This window comes from Plecotus auritus (assembly GCF_963455305.1).
Source record: "Plecotus auritus genome assembly, chromosome: 7".
In the NCBI taxonomy this organism is placed as follows: domain Eukaryota; kingdom Metazoa; phylum Chordata; class Mammalia; order Chiroptera; family Vespertilionidae; genus Plecotus; species Plecotus auritus.
Window position 1 is genome coordinate 86,733,402 of NC_137774.1, and position 14,934 is coordinate 86,748,335.

Sequence of the window (14,934 nt, forward strand, 5' to 3'; positions counted from 1 at the left end):
CAGCCAGGCCTCTGGCCTGAGTGCTCAGGCTGTCTGTAGGCAGGGCCCCAACCTGTGGCTCTGGACCTCACTGCAGCCTGTTACAGGGTGGGGCCCTCGGGCAAACAGCTCAGCTTAGAGCAGCCCCAGAGCTGTTGGAAGTGTTAAGGGGTCAGTAAGATGCTCCATGCCCCCGAGCCCCTCAGGGCAGCACTGCCCACCTCTTTCTCTCAATTTGACCTTTGCCACCAAGGGAAATCAGGAGCAGTGGATAGGGAGGGTTAGGGGGTCGGCTGAGAGAGAACACAGGGGGGGGGGGTGGCTGCCAAGAAGGCCATTCCCATGGCCTCTACCCCTGTGGGGCGACCTTGGCTGCTCCAGCTTGGGTACCCACCCGACCTGGGCCCAGGATGGCAGCAGCCTGGAGCAGGGTGAGGAGCTGTCGCATCCTTGAACAAGACTCTACTGTAAATGGGGTCAAGCTAACACCAAAGGCTGCTGCTGTGTCCTTGATATCCTATTTTTAAATGAAGGTTAGGCTCAAAAAAGAAATGAATGTTTGTCTAATCCAAATTAGTAACCAGACCAAACCGAGGCTGGTCACAGCTCGCTGGCATACACTTGCCAGCGAACAGGCTCTCTGAATGGCTGGGAACCATTTCCATCTTGTTGACAAACACATGTTACAAGACAGGAAATTACCCTCCTCAGTGCCTATTTTATTTCTGTTTAATTGCTGTTTGACAATAAATTACAACAGAGTCCATTAATTAAGCTAACAATGTCCACGGAACACCAATTCCTTCTTCTGGGAGTTGCCTTATTACAGAGGTTTGAATTAGTCTCCATTAACCCACAGCACTTTATGAAGCAGTTTAAAAAGATGCCAATGCACGTGACTGGTGGGGAACAACTCCTGGTGTAGAAGGAGCTGTTAGGAGGAAGGGGAGAAACCTTGACGAGCCAGGGGAGGGGCAGCCTGGCGGCCGGAGGGTAGTTTCGAGAGTGCACTCTAATTCTGAACGCGTGGTAGAGCAAAACACACCATTAGACTTACTTTACTGGTAAAGTATTGTCCGGCCGCCGGCATGGCTCAGTGGTTGAACATTGACCTATGAACCAGGAGGTCACAGTTCAATTCCCGGTCAGGGCACATGCCAGGGTTATGGGGTGTACAGGAGGCGGCTAATCAATGATTCTCTCTCATCGTTGATATTTCTCTCTCTCCCTTCCTCTCTGAAATCAATAAAAATATATTTTTAAAAATTGAAAGGTAAAGAATTTTGTTTACTTTATCTTATCTGGGCAAATCCTGAACTTCTTAACTCCAGAGATTAAAAAGCAACAATAGAAAATGGAGCTTCAGAAAAAAAAAAAGCAAACCCTAACTGAAAGAGTAAAGTTTTTTTACAGCTGTCCGTTTTATCTTAAATCTCCAAGGTCTTTCCCCTTCGCCACTGATGGGAAAAAGACCCTTAAACCTGTCCCAGGAAGCAGCCCCGAGTTAAGAGCAGACAGAGCAAATAGTGCTCTGACAGATAAGAAAAGCAGGACATGAGATTACTGGATGGGACTTTTGACTGAAAACTTAGGCCCTGTCATTAAACATGTTATTGACGAGCCCTGTTGGAATTTCCTGGCGACTTTGTCCTCTCTTCCCCCCTCACATGTGTAACCCCCCGATGTATGGTTTTTGCCTATATATACTTGTAAGACTTTCTGCTCGGGGTTCAACTCCTCGCTCCGTGTGAGTTACAAGTTGAGCCCCAGCACGCTGGAATAAAGCCTCTTGCTGTTTGCATCAAGTGACGCCTCCTGCGGATGATTGGGGTTGCTGTCGATCCGTGAGATAGAGTAAGGGTCTCCCTCTGGGGGGTCTTACAAAATCAGTTGATGGAAGACAACCATGGCCGACTTATATGCAGCCTAGAACTGGAGGCAGCAACGAACAACCTAATTTGGTCTGCCAACCCATAATCAGCTACATGGCAAGAGCATCCTTCTCTCTCTGGACTCCTCCGGGTCTCTATGCACAGTCTAAACATATCATTCCCCAAGGTGAGCCCTTTAGTGACTCTCCATTGCCCTCAGGGTCAAGTCCCAGCATCCCTGACATCATCTGGGAACTTGTTAGAAATACAAAACCTCAGGCCCTACCCCAACCTCCTAACTCAGAAACTCTGGGGATGGGGCCCAGTAGTGGGTGCTTTCACAAGCCTTCCAGGTGATTCCCCAGCACACTGACGTGTGGGCACCTGTGCTGTGGAGCACTATCAGGCCACTGCAGATCTGCCTCTGCATCTCCCTTCTCTCAGCACTTCTTTCCCTCTTGCATTCTAAGCCCCGGGCAAACAGGGCACCTCTGTCTCCCAGCACCCAGCACCCTGAGCTATCTTCTCCTTCCACACTTACTATGCTGTAGGTTTCCTGCCTCTTTACTTGTCTCTCCCCCTCAAGTTTAAACCACTTGAGAACAGGGTGGATATCTTATCAGCTACCAAATGCAATTGTGACTAGCACCCGCAGGAGGTGATCAAGATGTATCTGTTGAGACAATGAGTGAATGAACGGATGAAGACACTCACTGGATTCTTTAGTCCATGCTGCCTTTGATGCCAATACCCCATTTCCCAATGGGAAGGAGCCCATCTATGCAGTCATTCTTCTGCTCCCCCACGGCACTTTTAGCCCATTGTCAATTCTGGCAGGGCCCAGAAATCAATCTTGAATTAAATAGACTAGATTTGAACTTAAAATGCTTTGGTTGTGCTAGAGGGCCTGGATTCTAGCCTGCTTTGCTAACAGGCACTTGCCCCTCCATGCTTCAGTTTCCTTATGCTATTTGCTACTTCTCAGAGCGGTTGCAAGGACCAAAGGATACAGGATTTGACCTGTCTGGCATTTCTCCTTCGAAGGACCCATCATCTTGAAGGGCTGAGGGTCTGGACTATGAGAACTGCCTGTGGTGATGGCAGAGGGAACACAACTCTTCTTTCCAGGTCCTGGCTTAGCAGGAAACAAAGTTCTCCAAGCAAAGCTGTGAGCCTTTATGAATGCATGCATGAGTACGTGTGTATGAATGTAAATTTGCATGTGAACAGGTGCATTCATAGGACACGAGAGAGACAACAGAAGGTTTCAGGGTACTTTGTCCAGTGTCTTCCTTTCACAGGAGAATCTGTGAGTCTGGCTTTGAACCAAACATCTAGTATTCCTCTGGAATTGAATAATAAATGTTTTCCCAATTTGTAGCTTGCTTTTTATTGCTATTGATTGACATAAAAATGTTTTCAATTTTTATGAATGGCAAGTGGAATGACATTTTTGGATATGCTTATTCCCAATCTTTGAGAATTTCTGCTAAACTCTTTGTGTGTGTGTGTGCGCGCGCGTGCGCGTGTGCACACACACACACACACACACATCCACACCCCACCATTGGCTAGCACAAAGTTGTCAAAGAAAATTCGTTTACCAGGCTCTGTTTTCACTTCGTTGGTTGATCATTCTGTCCTTTTTGAGGTATCTTGTGCATTCTAATGAGAGATCAGAGAACACGTGTTCTCTGAAATGTACTGCAAGCATCTTCCTCCTTCCCAGTCAGCACCTGGCTCTCGCACCAACACTTACAGACCAGGTCATTCTTCCGATCAAACTGATGGTGGCCTTCCAGGGTGGACATGTCAATCAGGTTTTCACCAGGGATCTGCTAACTCTTTCTTTGAAGTTGTAAGCAGGCTTTTATTTATAATTACAACACATACTCTTCCCTATTAGCAAATGATCCTCCAGTTTACATTTTCCTTTCAGTATGGCCCATGCCCATTGATCCTCTCAATATCTGTGCTGATATAACCACTTGTGAACCTCACAGAGAAACAACCAGAACTCTCCCCACAGAACAGGTAACAACCACCCAGGTAGAAGACAACAGAAGTCCCACAAATCCCCTGTGGGCCACTGAATTTACTCTTTTCCTGGTCAGGGGTGCTCCTACCTGGGGTCCCCAGCCGTGGCATGGGTACAGTATTGCTGTGTGGTTCTCCAGCGGCCCCTGGTCCAAGCAGACATCTTTTGCCTTGTTGTTGCGAAGCTGCAGAAATAAGGAAAACATCATCCATCAGAGCTCATCTGGTGGAGCTGCTGCTGCCCAACTACCATTCCACCATGTCATGGTCCCAGCCACTCAATGGTAAGGTCAAGCGACACCCCACGTGGACCAAGGCCTGCGTCTGCAAGGGCTCTAGCAGAGCCCTTCAGAGGATGCCGTGGGCACCAATCCTGTGTCTGTGACCCTCACCCACACGGCTCCCCCTCCCCAGCATGAAAAAGGATCTCAGGAAACATTTGGACAAAGAATCACTGGTCAGCCATTGGTTTTCCAAAGTGGGTTTCAGCACCAATGCTGGTTTTAATAACATTAGGAATCACAGGTCAGCTTCTCAGTTCATTACTGACATAGAGGCATGGAAAACAGTCATCAAAAAGCAAACAAAGGCCTTTCCATCATGCAGAACTCTAGCAATATTTATTTGTATATTAGAAAATATCTACTGAATGCATACACCGGGCCAGGCACCAAGTGTTCAGAATGCACCTTCAAAGGAACAGACAAAAGTCCCCTAATTTGGCTCTCCAGGTGCACTGTGTTCTATGTGGGTGTCCATCCCACCCACCACCCTGCAATCTCAACCAGCAGGAAAACAGCAATGCTGGCCTTCTCCATGTACACGGTCCTCCAGATTATGTTCTCTATGGAAACCAAACTAACTGGGTAAATCAAGAAGAGGCGTTCACAGGGGAGGTGGCTCCTGAGCTAAGTGCTAAAAGGGATAGTCGGAATGATGCTGGCAATGTTCTGTTTTTCAGCTGGGTTGTAGCTATGTGGATGTTTGCTTTATATTGTTACGCTGCACATGTATACTTTATGCACACTGTATATGTGTTATATTTCACATAATAATGCCTAAAGGAAAAAAAAAAAGAAGTGCAAAAGTGAACTAGGGGCTAGGGCAGTCCAGGCCATGAGCGTAGTATGGACCGACCATAGTATTTTGAGCAGGGCAGTTGGTGGCCCAATGTTTCGTGTACACTGACATGCTTTTGCATGTAGGAAGGCAGTGTCTTATACATGCAGCAGTCAGGATATAAGCATACACATACCTTTTTCTAAAAATTATTTTAAGACATTCTAGATAACATAGGTAAAAATATTTAAAAATGAATGAAAAGTTAATTATTGCCTAAGTAGGTCTGGACACTGGCACTGGATGTCCAGTGAGGCAGAAATGCCAGAGCTGACATCTGCTCAGAGGGGTCTGTCTCCCTTCGTCACTGGCTGGGGTCTGGTGTGGTGACAAGAACTACTAATAGTAAGTACTAAATTACACTTGTTTGAATATTGGTAAATTTTGTCACTGAACTGAATTTGACCACAAAGTTATTCTTAAAGAATGTATGAAATGCAAATAGCCCAGCTGGTGTGGCTCAGTGGTTGAATATCAATCTATGAACCAGGAGGTCACGGTTCGATTCCTGATCAGGGCACATGCCCAGGTAGCAGGCTCCATCCCCAGTGGGGAAAGTGCAGGAGGCAGCAAATGGTTCTCTCTCATCATTGATGTCTCTATCTTTCTCTCCCTTCCTCTCTGAAATCAATAAAAACATATTTTAAAAAATAGTGGTATCTAAATAATGGTAGATTTTGTTACAAACTAAATTTGACTAGTGTGACTTTTTTCATTGAATGCGATAGTACATCTGAAACACGTTTCAGTTAATGGTGAGCTCAGCAAACAAAAGATGCCGAAAATGTTAACAATGCCTGGGAATTGGGAATTGGAGTAAGTTTTGTTTTCATCTTTATATTTTCTACAGAATGTATGCATTAAATGTATTACTTAAAAGAGGAGATTTTTGCATAAGTAAGACGTCCCCTTGCCCACCCCAAAATCAACTACAATCTCCAAAGCTGTTGGGCTCCAGAGACATCATTTCCTCTGTCCTGGCCATCTTCCCACATTTTCCCATTTTTATTCTTCCTTTGTTAATACTATTTTGTTCTTCTAATTATAATATTATCACATAAACACTAGTGATACCTGGGAGACATGAAAATGTCCCCACACAAAACCTGCCTGTCCCACTTGCTTTTAAGAATTACATTATCAATACTTTTCTCAAGTCATTAAACTTTTGTACAAACCTTTTGAAATAGCTACAAACTATATCCAAACCATTAAGACAGTATATTTAACTAACCTTCAAGTTAGATTCAGAATTTTTGATGAAAAAAAAGTCACTAAGATGAACAATTTTACTCTCAAATCTTTGTCCTCATTTCAGATTATTTGCTTAGGAGAAGAGTAGAATGGCTATCATTAAGCCCTGTAATACATGCGGTTCAAATTGCTTTTTAAAAAGCTCATTTCAATTTGTACTCTCACGAGAGGATATGTGGCTTTTCATATTACCAAGACCTTGCTGGCAAAGTACCAGCACATATTCTAACAATGAGTATTTGTTCACTTGGTAGTAGGAGAAAAGCTATCGCAATGTATTTTAAAATTAGTTTTCACTTCTTTGATTATAAAATAAATTAGAAATGTTCAGGAAACATTTGGTCAGCCATTGGTTTTCCAAAGTGGGTTTCAGCACCAATTAGCAACTATTGCATTTTTTTTGTACTTTATTTTTCTCTGGGATTTTAAATTTTCTTATTTAGGTTAAATTTTTTATTTAAATCAATTTTCATGGCTCATTATATATTAATGATACTATCCATTCATCTACAGTATTTATGGCATACCCATTTCCAGTTTGGCATATATTTCTCTATTTGGTTGATGTATATATTACTTTAATATTTATGAGCTCAGATCCATTATCCTTTTCCTTTGCATTTTCTTTCATGGCTTTCATTCTTAGAAAGCCCTTCTTTCCCCTTTTAGAGATCAGATTCATATCTATTTCCCTATGGTTCTATTATGGTTTCTTTTCTTTCACTTAATGCTATAGCTCATCTGAAATTCACTTTGGGATATGGCAAGCTGTTAGAATCTAAATTATTTTCTTTTCCAAAGAGCTAGGTAATTTACCTAATTATCTTACAAATAATCCATTCACTGCCCACCATTTTCCAATGCTTCCTTTATGTTTGACCTTACTTTCATAACAAAAAACAAACAAAATACCCCAAACCATGCTTTTTTATTTGAAGAAGAAAAGGCAAGGACCTATTAATAATTATTGCTGTGTGCCAGTTACTGTTCTAAGAACTCTACACATCATACGTTTCATCTTCCCAACAACCCCATGCAGGAAGCATTTTCCTTCTCCCATTTCACAGATGAAGGAATGGAAGCTGAGAGGAGCCACCCGGGGTAGTGGATTGAGTCTGCATGACACAGACTGCCCCTGCAAGAAGCAAGCTTCCCTTTCCTAATTCCCGCTCAGGAGAGATACCTCGCCTGGACCCTGATGGTTGAACCTGGAGCTAATTACAATAGCCAAGATCTGGAAGCAGCCCAAGGGCCCATCTATAGATGAGTGAATAAAAAAGCTGTGGTATATTTACACAATGGAATACTACTCAGCCATAAAAAAGGAAATCTTACCCTTTGTGACAGCATAGGTAGACCTAGAGAGCATTATGCTAAGTGAAATAAGCCAGAGAGGGACAAGTACCATATGATTTCACTCATATGTGGAATAAAATGAACTAACAAGCAAAATAGAAATACTCATAGGCCTGGCCAACATGGCTCAGTGGTTGAGCATCGACCTATGAACCAGTAGGTCACAGTTCGATTCCTGGTCAGGGCACATAGTGGGGTTGTGGGCTCGATCCCCAGTTTGGGGAGTGCAGGAGGCAGCTGATCAATGATTCTCTCTCATCATTGATGTTTTTCTCTCTCTCTCCCTTACTCTCTGAAATCAATAAAAAGAAAAGAAAAGAAAAGAAAAGAAAAGAAAAGAAAAGAAAAGAAAAGAAAAGAAACAGACTCATAGAGAACAGACTGATAACTGTCAGAGTGGCAGGGAATTGGGGGGCTGGGTGAAAAAGGTCAAGGGATTAAGCAAGCACACACACAGACACACACACACACACACACAAAACCCCTCACAGACACAGACAACAGTATGGTGATTACCAGAGAGAAAGGTGGGTGGGGGAAGGTAGAAGAAGGTAAAGGGGGGATACATGGTGATGGAAGAAGACTTGATTTGGGATGGGGAACACATAATACAATATACAGATAATGTATTATAGACCTGTACACTTAAAAAACTACATGCTTTTATTAACCAATGTCACCCCAATAACTTCAATAAAAATTAAAATAATAAAAGGCACCAGGCATAAAGTAGGAAAATTCATAGCTATAGAAATAGTAAACACGCTAAGTCAAAGAGAGCCTTGCTAGCTTCAGTCTATACTCACAGATGGAGAATGTGTCTATAAAAAGCATATATGTGTGTATATAAAATATATATTTTTAGTAAAAGTCAATATACACACACAATAAAGAAGACTGCACATCAAAATGTACACATTATCTATGCCTAGATCCAATCCTGGCTACATGACTGATAGGCTGTAAAACTTAGGCAATTCATTTAATTTCTCTAAGTCTCAGCTTTCTTATCAATAAAATGGGAAAAATACTATTACCCATAAGGTGACAGTGAAACGAATTCAATGTAAAAAGCACTTAGAATTGTGTGTGGCATTTTGAAAGCACCCAGTAAGTGTTTATTTTTATTATTATTATTTTAAAACTTTTCTAAAATCTGTATTTATGACATTTGTAATAAGAAAAAATTCAGGTGTAGGAAGGTGCTATTTTCTCATCATAGGAAATCCGAGAAGTGCATCTGCATCCTTTCTTTGGTGGTAAATGTCTCTGGGCCACAGCGTTGAGCAATGGAGAGCTCCAGTCCCCACCTCACTTTATACCCAACTTCCTAGTGAATGTCCCATTTACAGGTCCCAGGGGGCGTCAAAATCAAAATGTTCCAAAGAGAACTCATCAGCCATTCCACACCACAGGCTGAAGGATGGCCCATGCCCCATTGTAACATTCCTTTTGTCTTTCTACCAGTTGTTGAGAGCCCTGCTGTCAGGAACTGCACCATCAAAATCCACTCACTGAATGAATGAATGAATGAATGAATGAATGAATGAATGACTCTGTTCCTTATTTTCCCCCATCAAAGCAATATACAACCCATGGCTCAGCCATCCAAGCTGAGAGCATGTATGGTCTTAATTACCTCCCCGTATGCAATGGTGTTATTGTATCTTCTCATTTCTGGGTAAACGTGGTCTAGGTACCACTGGAAATTCTTACACTTCAAACTTTTCCTTAAGGCTCTTCTTTCAGAGACATCACCTATGTCGATTCCCGGGTTCTGAAAGTAGAGAGAAGCAAAGGGCATTAGTGACTGGGGAGCTCTGGCCGAAGCGTCACCCTCGGGAAAACCGTCCTAGAGAAATCTTAATTTCTCTGCAAGCTTACTCGGAAGGTCAGATTAAGGGCACCTATTTGATCATCTATCCCCAAGCTAGACACTACTGTCCTCTGAGAGCATCACGCGGTCCCCCAATCAGCTGCCCCGATCATCGCTGTGCGAAAGGGGTCCCAGGACACCCTATGTGGCACCCTGTATTCCCAGCTGCGCCTCTCCCACATTTTCTGAGTGACTATACGAGCCAATTATCAGAGGAATTATTTGGTTAAGACAAGGAAATAGATGCCTCTATACACCCTCCTGTCTTTCTTTTCTGCACAGGTGTAATTTCCCCCTTTGTTGGCTCTTCGTGGAGTTCATTTATGCAGAAGTGAAAATAATTTTCCATTGCAAAGCTTGTAATAATGTCCTAATGAATAATTCACTCTGCTTTTACAGAAATGAACATGTAATGGGCTGCTGTGTGCTGACAGGGAGAAATAAAGTAGCTGAAATATGAGTCCACAGACTCAGCCACAAGATGGCCCTGAACTAGTGGCTACAGGCTGCTCTCCACAGAGGCGGGGAAGCCAGGCAGCATCTTGGGGGTCCAGAAGAGGTCAGATGATTTCATTAAGATTTCTTCTTCAGCAGCCAAACAATGATTTCCAAAGGAACAGCCCTTTAAATGTCAAACATTAAAATTCAAAGGCAAACCTGGGCTCCGATATTTAATTCTTTGTTTTAATATACTTAGCATGATTAACGAGAATGGTCACTTGTGAAAAGTGTAGTAGGGGACACTGGCATTAGGGACCAGAGGTGGTTTGTGATGATGGAGAAGGCATTGAGATAGTCGCCAGCCCTGAGGTCTTAGGACTCTAAGTCACATCACCATTCTAGGTCACAGCTCCTCATCTGCAAAATGGGAAAAATAAAACCTATTCTACTGACATCACAGGGTGTGGGCAGAGGTGAATGAAGACTGGACTTCTCATCCCTCCCAACCACATGCTATGTGCAGGACCTTAATACGCAAGTCACTTTTAAACCCCAGAGCTTCGGTTTACCCATCTATAAAATGGAAATCACACTAGGTTCAACATCAGGTTAGCATTTATCGAGCCCTTAATTTTTGCCATGCTCTGTTCTAAGCCTCATTTTTAGCTTCCCAGGAGCCCTAGGAGAGAAATGTGAACAATCCCTGTTGTACAGATGAGGAAACCGAGGCAAATGGTTCCTAAGTCTTGAGGTTGTTTTGAGGGCTAAATGAGATATTACAAATAAGGAACTTATCTAGCGCCTGGGACCTAGTAAGCGCTCACCAAATGGTGCCTATCTTGATATCATAACATATAAAATCACTTATAGTGTCACAGCTCAAAGCACTACATTGCCATGGGGGTTTTCAAACTGTAGAACCTTATTTCCACAATTGTAACAACAATGATGTAAATGCTTCACTTTTATCCTCGTTATCCACAGACCTTGCACATACTCAACTACATTTCTGCTGTTTTGGGCTCCAGCTTCCTGAAACCCAGGGGCTGCTATTTCTCAGCAGGAACGTTCTAGGCAATCCTCTCAAGGGCATGGCTTGGACATATGGCTGACGAGGTAAACCCAGCTGTGGCTGGGGGTTCGGCTCACCCTGCTGTGCGGCGGAGGACAAACAACATTCATTGACATTCCCATATCCCTGTCAGGCACTGCTTAAGGATGTCACCGGTACTTAGAATTAGTTCTTTAGACGTAGTTCTCACAACCACCGAGGAAGGAGGACCTGCTATTATCCCCAGTTTATAGCTGAGGAACCCAAGGTACAAAGGCTGTATAAATGGATTCATTCAAGATCTCATAACTAGTAAGTGGCAGGGCTGGGGTTCCAAGGGCTTCAGTAACAGGAGCATTTTCCTAGGCTACCTTCTGGGCAGAATATGGGGAAGAGCTGAAGAGCCATGTAAACAAGGGATTCAGCATATAGTAGGGGCACATGTCACACGGCAGCTGGAGCTCCACGGGAGGGCAAGCCGTTAGAGCAGATGACAGGGTCTGGTGCCAAAAGTTTTGGGCAAGGATCTTCTGAACAGTGCATGTTCAGAAGCAGGGCATCCAGATGACTGTAATAAGACTGGGACTAACCCAATACGACCCTTCTAGTCCTTGTAAATGGATTTTGAGGTTTCTGTTGTCACAGTCCCCCTGTACAGTGAGGGTTCCAAAACCCGGAGCTCTGTGGATCCCCTCAAAATGCGTTCATAATTTTGCAAGTCTGAGCATATTTCCGGGGAGGAAGCATCAGCTTATTAAAGGGATCAATGTCCCGTCCAACACAAGGATCACTGTTCTAGGGAGATGGGGAGGGCTGCTGGGCCCTACCTCCAGCGGCAGGTTCCACGCTATGTACACATGAGACTTGTAATCGTCCATCCAGACCTCAGCCACTCGGAGAGCATTCCTCTTGGTGTAGAAGCCGATGTTGCTATTGTATGGCTTCTTCTTCCGCTCGATGTGGGCCACCCGTGAGCAAGGCAGGACCTCCATGCTGCCACCGCAGAGCCATACCTGGAGGTGCAAGGACTTTGTCAGCCTGAGAGAGACATTCCCAGAGGTCACTGCCCCTCCCCGAGGCCCCAAGGCAATGGCTCAGGAGACCTAGCATGAATGAGAAATAACATGTTAACATATGAAGCCATATGAGATTTCAGGGTTGGTTTGTAACCGCAGCCCTAACGTAACCTAACCTAACCTAACCTAATTAAAACAGGTAGAATAGAAGATTTGGGGAATTTTTATAGATACACTAGTCTAGAATATTAAAATCCAGCTCTGGATAAGAGTGGCCCATGAAGGTGCTCCCAGGGACACATGGCTTTCTCTGTTCTCAGTAGTGCATTGGCATCCATGAAAGTTTCCCCACGCCCCCCCCCCCCACCACCCCCGCCGCCCTGCAACCTGCTGGAACTGTGTCCTGCAGATCTACACTGGAAAATTCAAACTGAAAAACAGGCCATCTTTGTTCACATCAGCACAAAGTGCCGGTATACAGGGGTCTAGTTCTGCATTGCTAATATGCTCCAATGTGGAGTCTGGAGAGCACAGATGCCCGGCATTCTGGAAGCATCCACCCCAATAAGATCATGTACAGGCATCACTGTTCCTGGAATATTCAGGTGGAAGGCTGAAATGATGGTTGTCTTCGAGAGATGCAAAAGCCCAAGGAAGCGACACCTGCTGTTCTCTGCCCGGGCATGGCAGGCGTCCAGGCTCCCAGGCCCTGCTTCCAGGGGAAAGCTGGACCATCCAACCACTCTCAGTCCCAGGCAGGGAAAAAAAAAAGCATTTCTGATTGCCCAGAAGGATTAATTTGTGAAAATGAAATGTCCTGCTTCTCGGGAAAGGAGGAAGAAGACACCGAGAAATTTCAGGGACCTGTGAGATGTCCTGCTGTGAGCGTCTGTGTACTCCCCATAAATGACAGTGTGCTGGTGAACTGACTCAGGTCGGCACAAAGTATACTCATGCCAGACAGGGTCATTTCAAGCCATTCTACCTTTAGTCTCCCGGAAACCTGCATCCTTGAGTATCTGTCCACCTCTCCTGGGCCTTTATTGATTAAATTTGGTGGCACAATTCATATGTGTGTGATCCTCTGTTTCTATTTCCCAACTCTGGTTATATCACAGAGAAATATACCTCTGGAACATTCTCCTCATCACCAAGAATCCTCTCTCACTGCTCATGCCTTCAATGAGGAGACAGTGAGCTAAGGGATTTGTAGACAGTAGTGGTTCAGACTAGTTTGATTTGGAACTTGATAACTAGGTGTCCCCTTGGGTTGAGACAGACCCATTAGAAGGAAGCCAAGTCAGGGAGGCAAAATATCGCAAAAGATCTGTGGGGAATAGGGGCAAGATACCTTGCAGGGTAAAACAAGGCAGCTGAATTTCTAGGGGTGAGGAAAGACACAGAGTTCCACAGTTATGTGGCATTTGATAGTTTCAATATTCAGGGGGCTCTGGCTGGGTAGCTTGGTTGGTTAGAATGAGCCAATGTTGTGGATTTGATCCCTGGTCAGGGCACATACAAGAAACAGCCAATAAGTGCATAAATAAGTGGAACAACAAATTGATGTCTCTCTCTCTCTCTTTCTCTCTCTGTCTCTGTCTCTCCCTCTCTCTCCCTCCTTTCTTCTATCCCTCCCTCCCTCACTCTCAAGTCAATAAATAAATATTTAAAAAAAAAGATTCAGGGAATAAATGAAAAGGCACTCGTGTTCACCAATGAGAGAAGTTAATATTGTTAGGATGGCAATACTCCCCAAACTGATCTAAAGATTCAGCTTTCAACAAAGGTGCCAAAACAATTCAGTGGCGGGGAAAGAATAGTCTTTTAATTGTGTTGGACAACTGCAAAAGAATGCCTTTGGGCCACTACCTCTACAAAAATTAACTGTAAATGGATCAAGGACTTAATGTAAGAGCTAAAACTGTAGAACTCTTAGAAGAAAATACAAGAGCATATTTTCATGACCTTGGATTACACAATGTTCATCAACTGATGAATGGATACACAAATGTGGTATATCCATACAATGGGATATTATTTAGCAATAAAAATAAATGGAATACTGATACATGCTATGATATGAACGAACCTTGAAAACATTATGCTAAATGAAAGATGCCAGTCACAAAGAATCATATATTGTATGATTCCATTTACATGAAATGTCTAGGACAGCGGTCAGCAAACTCATTAGTCAACAGAGCCAAATATCAACAGTTACAATGATTGAAATTTCTTTAGAGAGCCAAATTTTTTAAACTTAAACTTCTTCTAATGCCATTTCTTCAAAATAGACTCGCCCAGGATGGGGTATTTTGTGGAAGAGCCACACTTAAGGGGCCAAAGAGCTGCACGTGGCTTGCGAGCCATGGTTTGCCGACCACTGGTCTAGGATAAGAAAATCCATAGAGACAGAAAGTAAATTGATGGTTGCCTAGGGCTGGGGGTGGGTTTGGAGAAAGGTAGAAAGACTGCTGGTAGGTATGACGTTTCTTTTTAGGGTGAACAAAATGTTCTGAAATTGTGTTGATCATTGTACAACTCCAAATATACTAAAAAGCCACTGAGTTGTACACTTTAAATGGGTGAATTATAATGGTATGTGAGTATCTCAACAAAGCTGTGACAAAGTAAATAAACCGATAGACAGATAAATAAGTCCACAGAGAGATGGAGAAAAGAAATTCCAGGGTTGCATCCCGGGTTGGGGAGGTTCCGGATGACTGAGGAAAGCCAAGAAGGGGTGGGTACAAGCAGGGATCACAGGTGCAGGTATATGAAAAGCCTCAGCAAAAGCCAGGAACCCAGTTCCAAGAACAGAGCCACCAAGTGGGAACAGAACCTGCAACCAGGCCTATTTGGTGCCAATCCTTGGTAAGCTGTCCAGACCAAGGTCAGTATTACTCCAAAGCCCCCAGTGCGATTATGCTCATG

General features: G+C 43.7%; 1 protein-coding gene across 1 annotated transcript in view; it reads right to left on the bottom strand.

The window, feature by feature from the left end:
- Positions 1-14,934, bottom strand: part of GALNT17 (polypeptide N-acetylgalactosaminyltransferase 17) — a 439,780-nt gene that overhangs the window by 18,523 nt on the left and 406,323 nt on the right. Inside the window, exons 7-9 of the mRNA XM_080679997.1 lie at positions 11,812-11,997; positions 9,256-9,393; positions 3,977-4,072 (exon numbers count right to left, since the gene is read on the bottom strand). Coding sequence (XP_080536123.1) covers positions 3,977-4,072; positions 9,256-9,393; positions 11,812-11,997 — 420 coding nt within the window. The remainder of the gene's footprint in view (positions 1-3,976; positions 4,073-9,255; positions 9,394-11,811; positions 11,998-14,934) is intronic.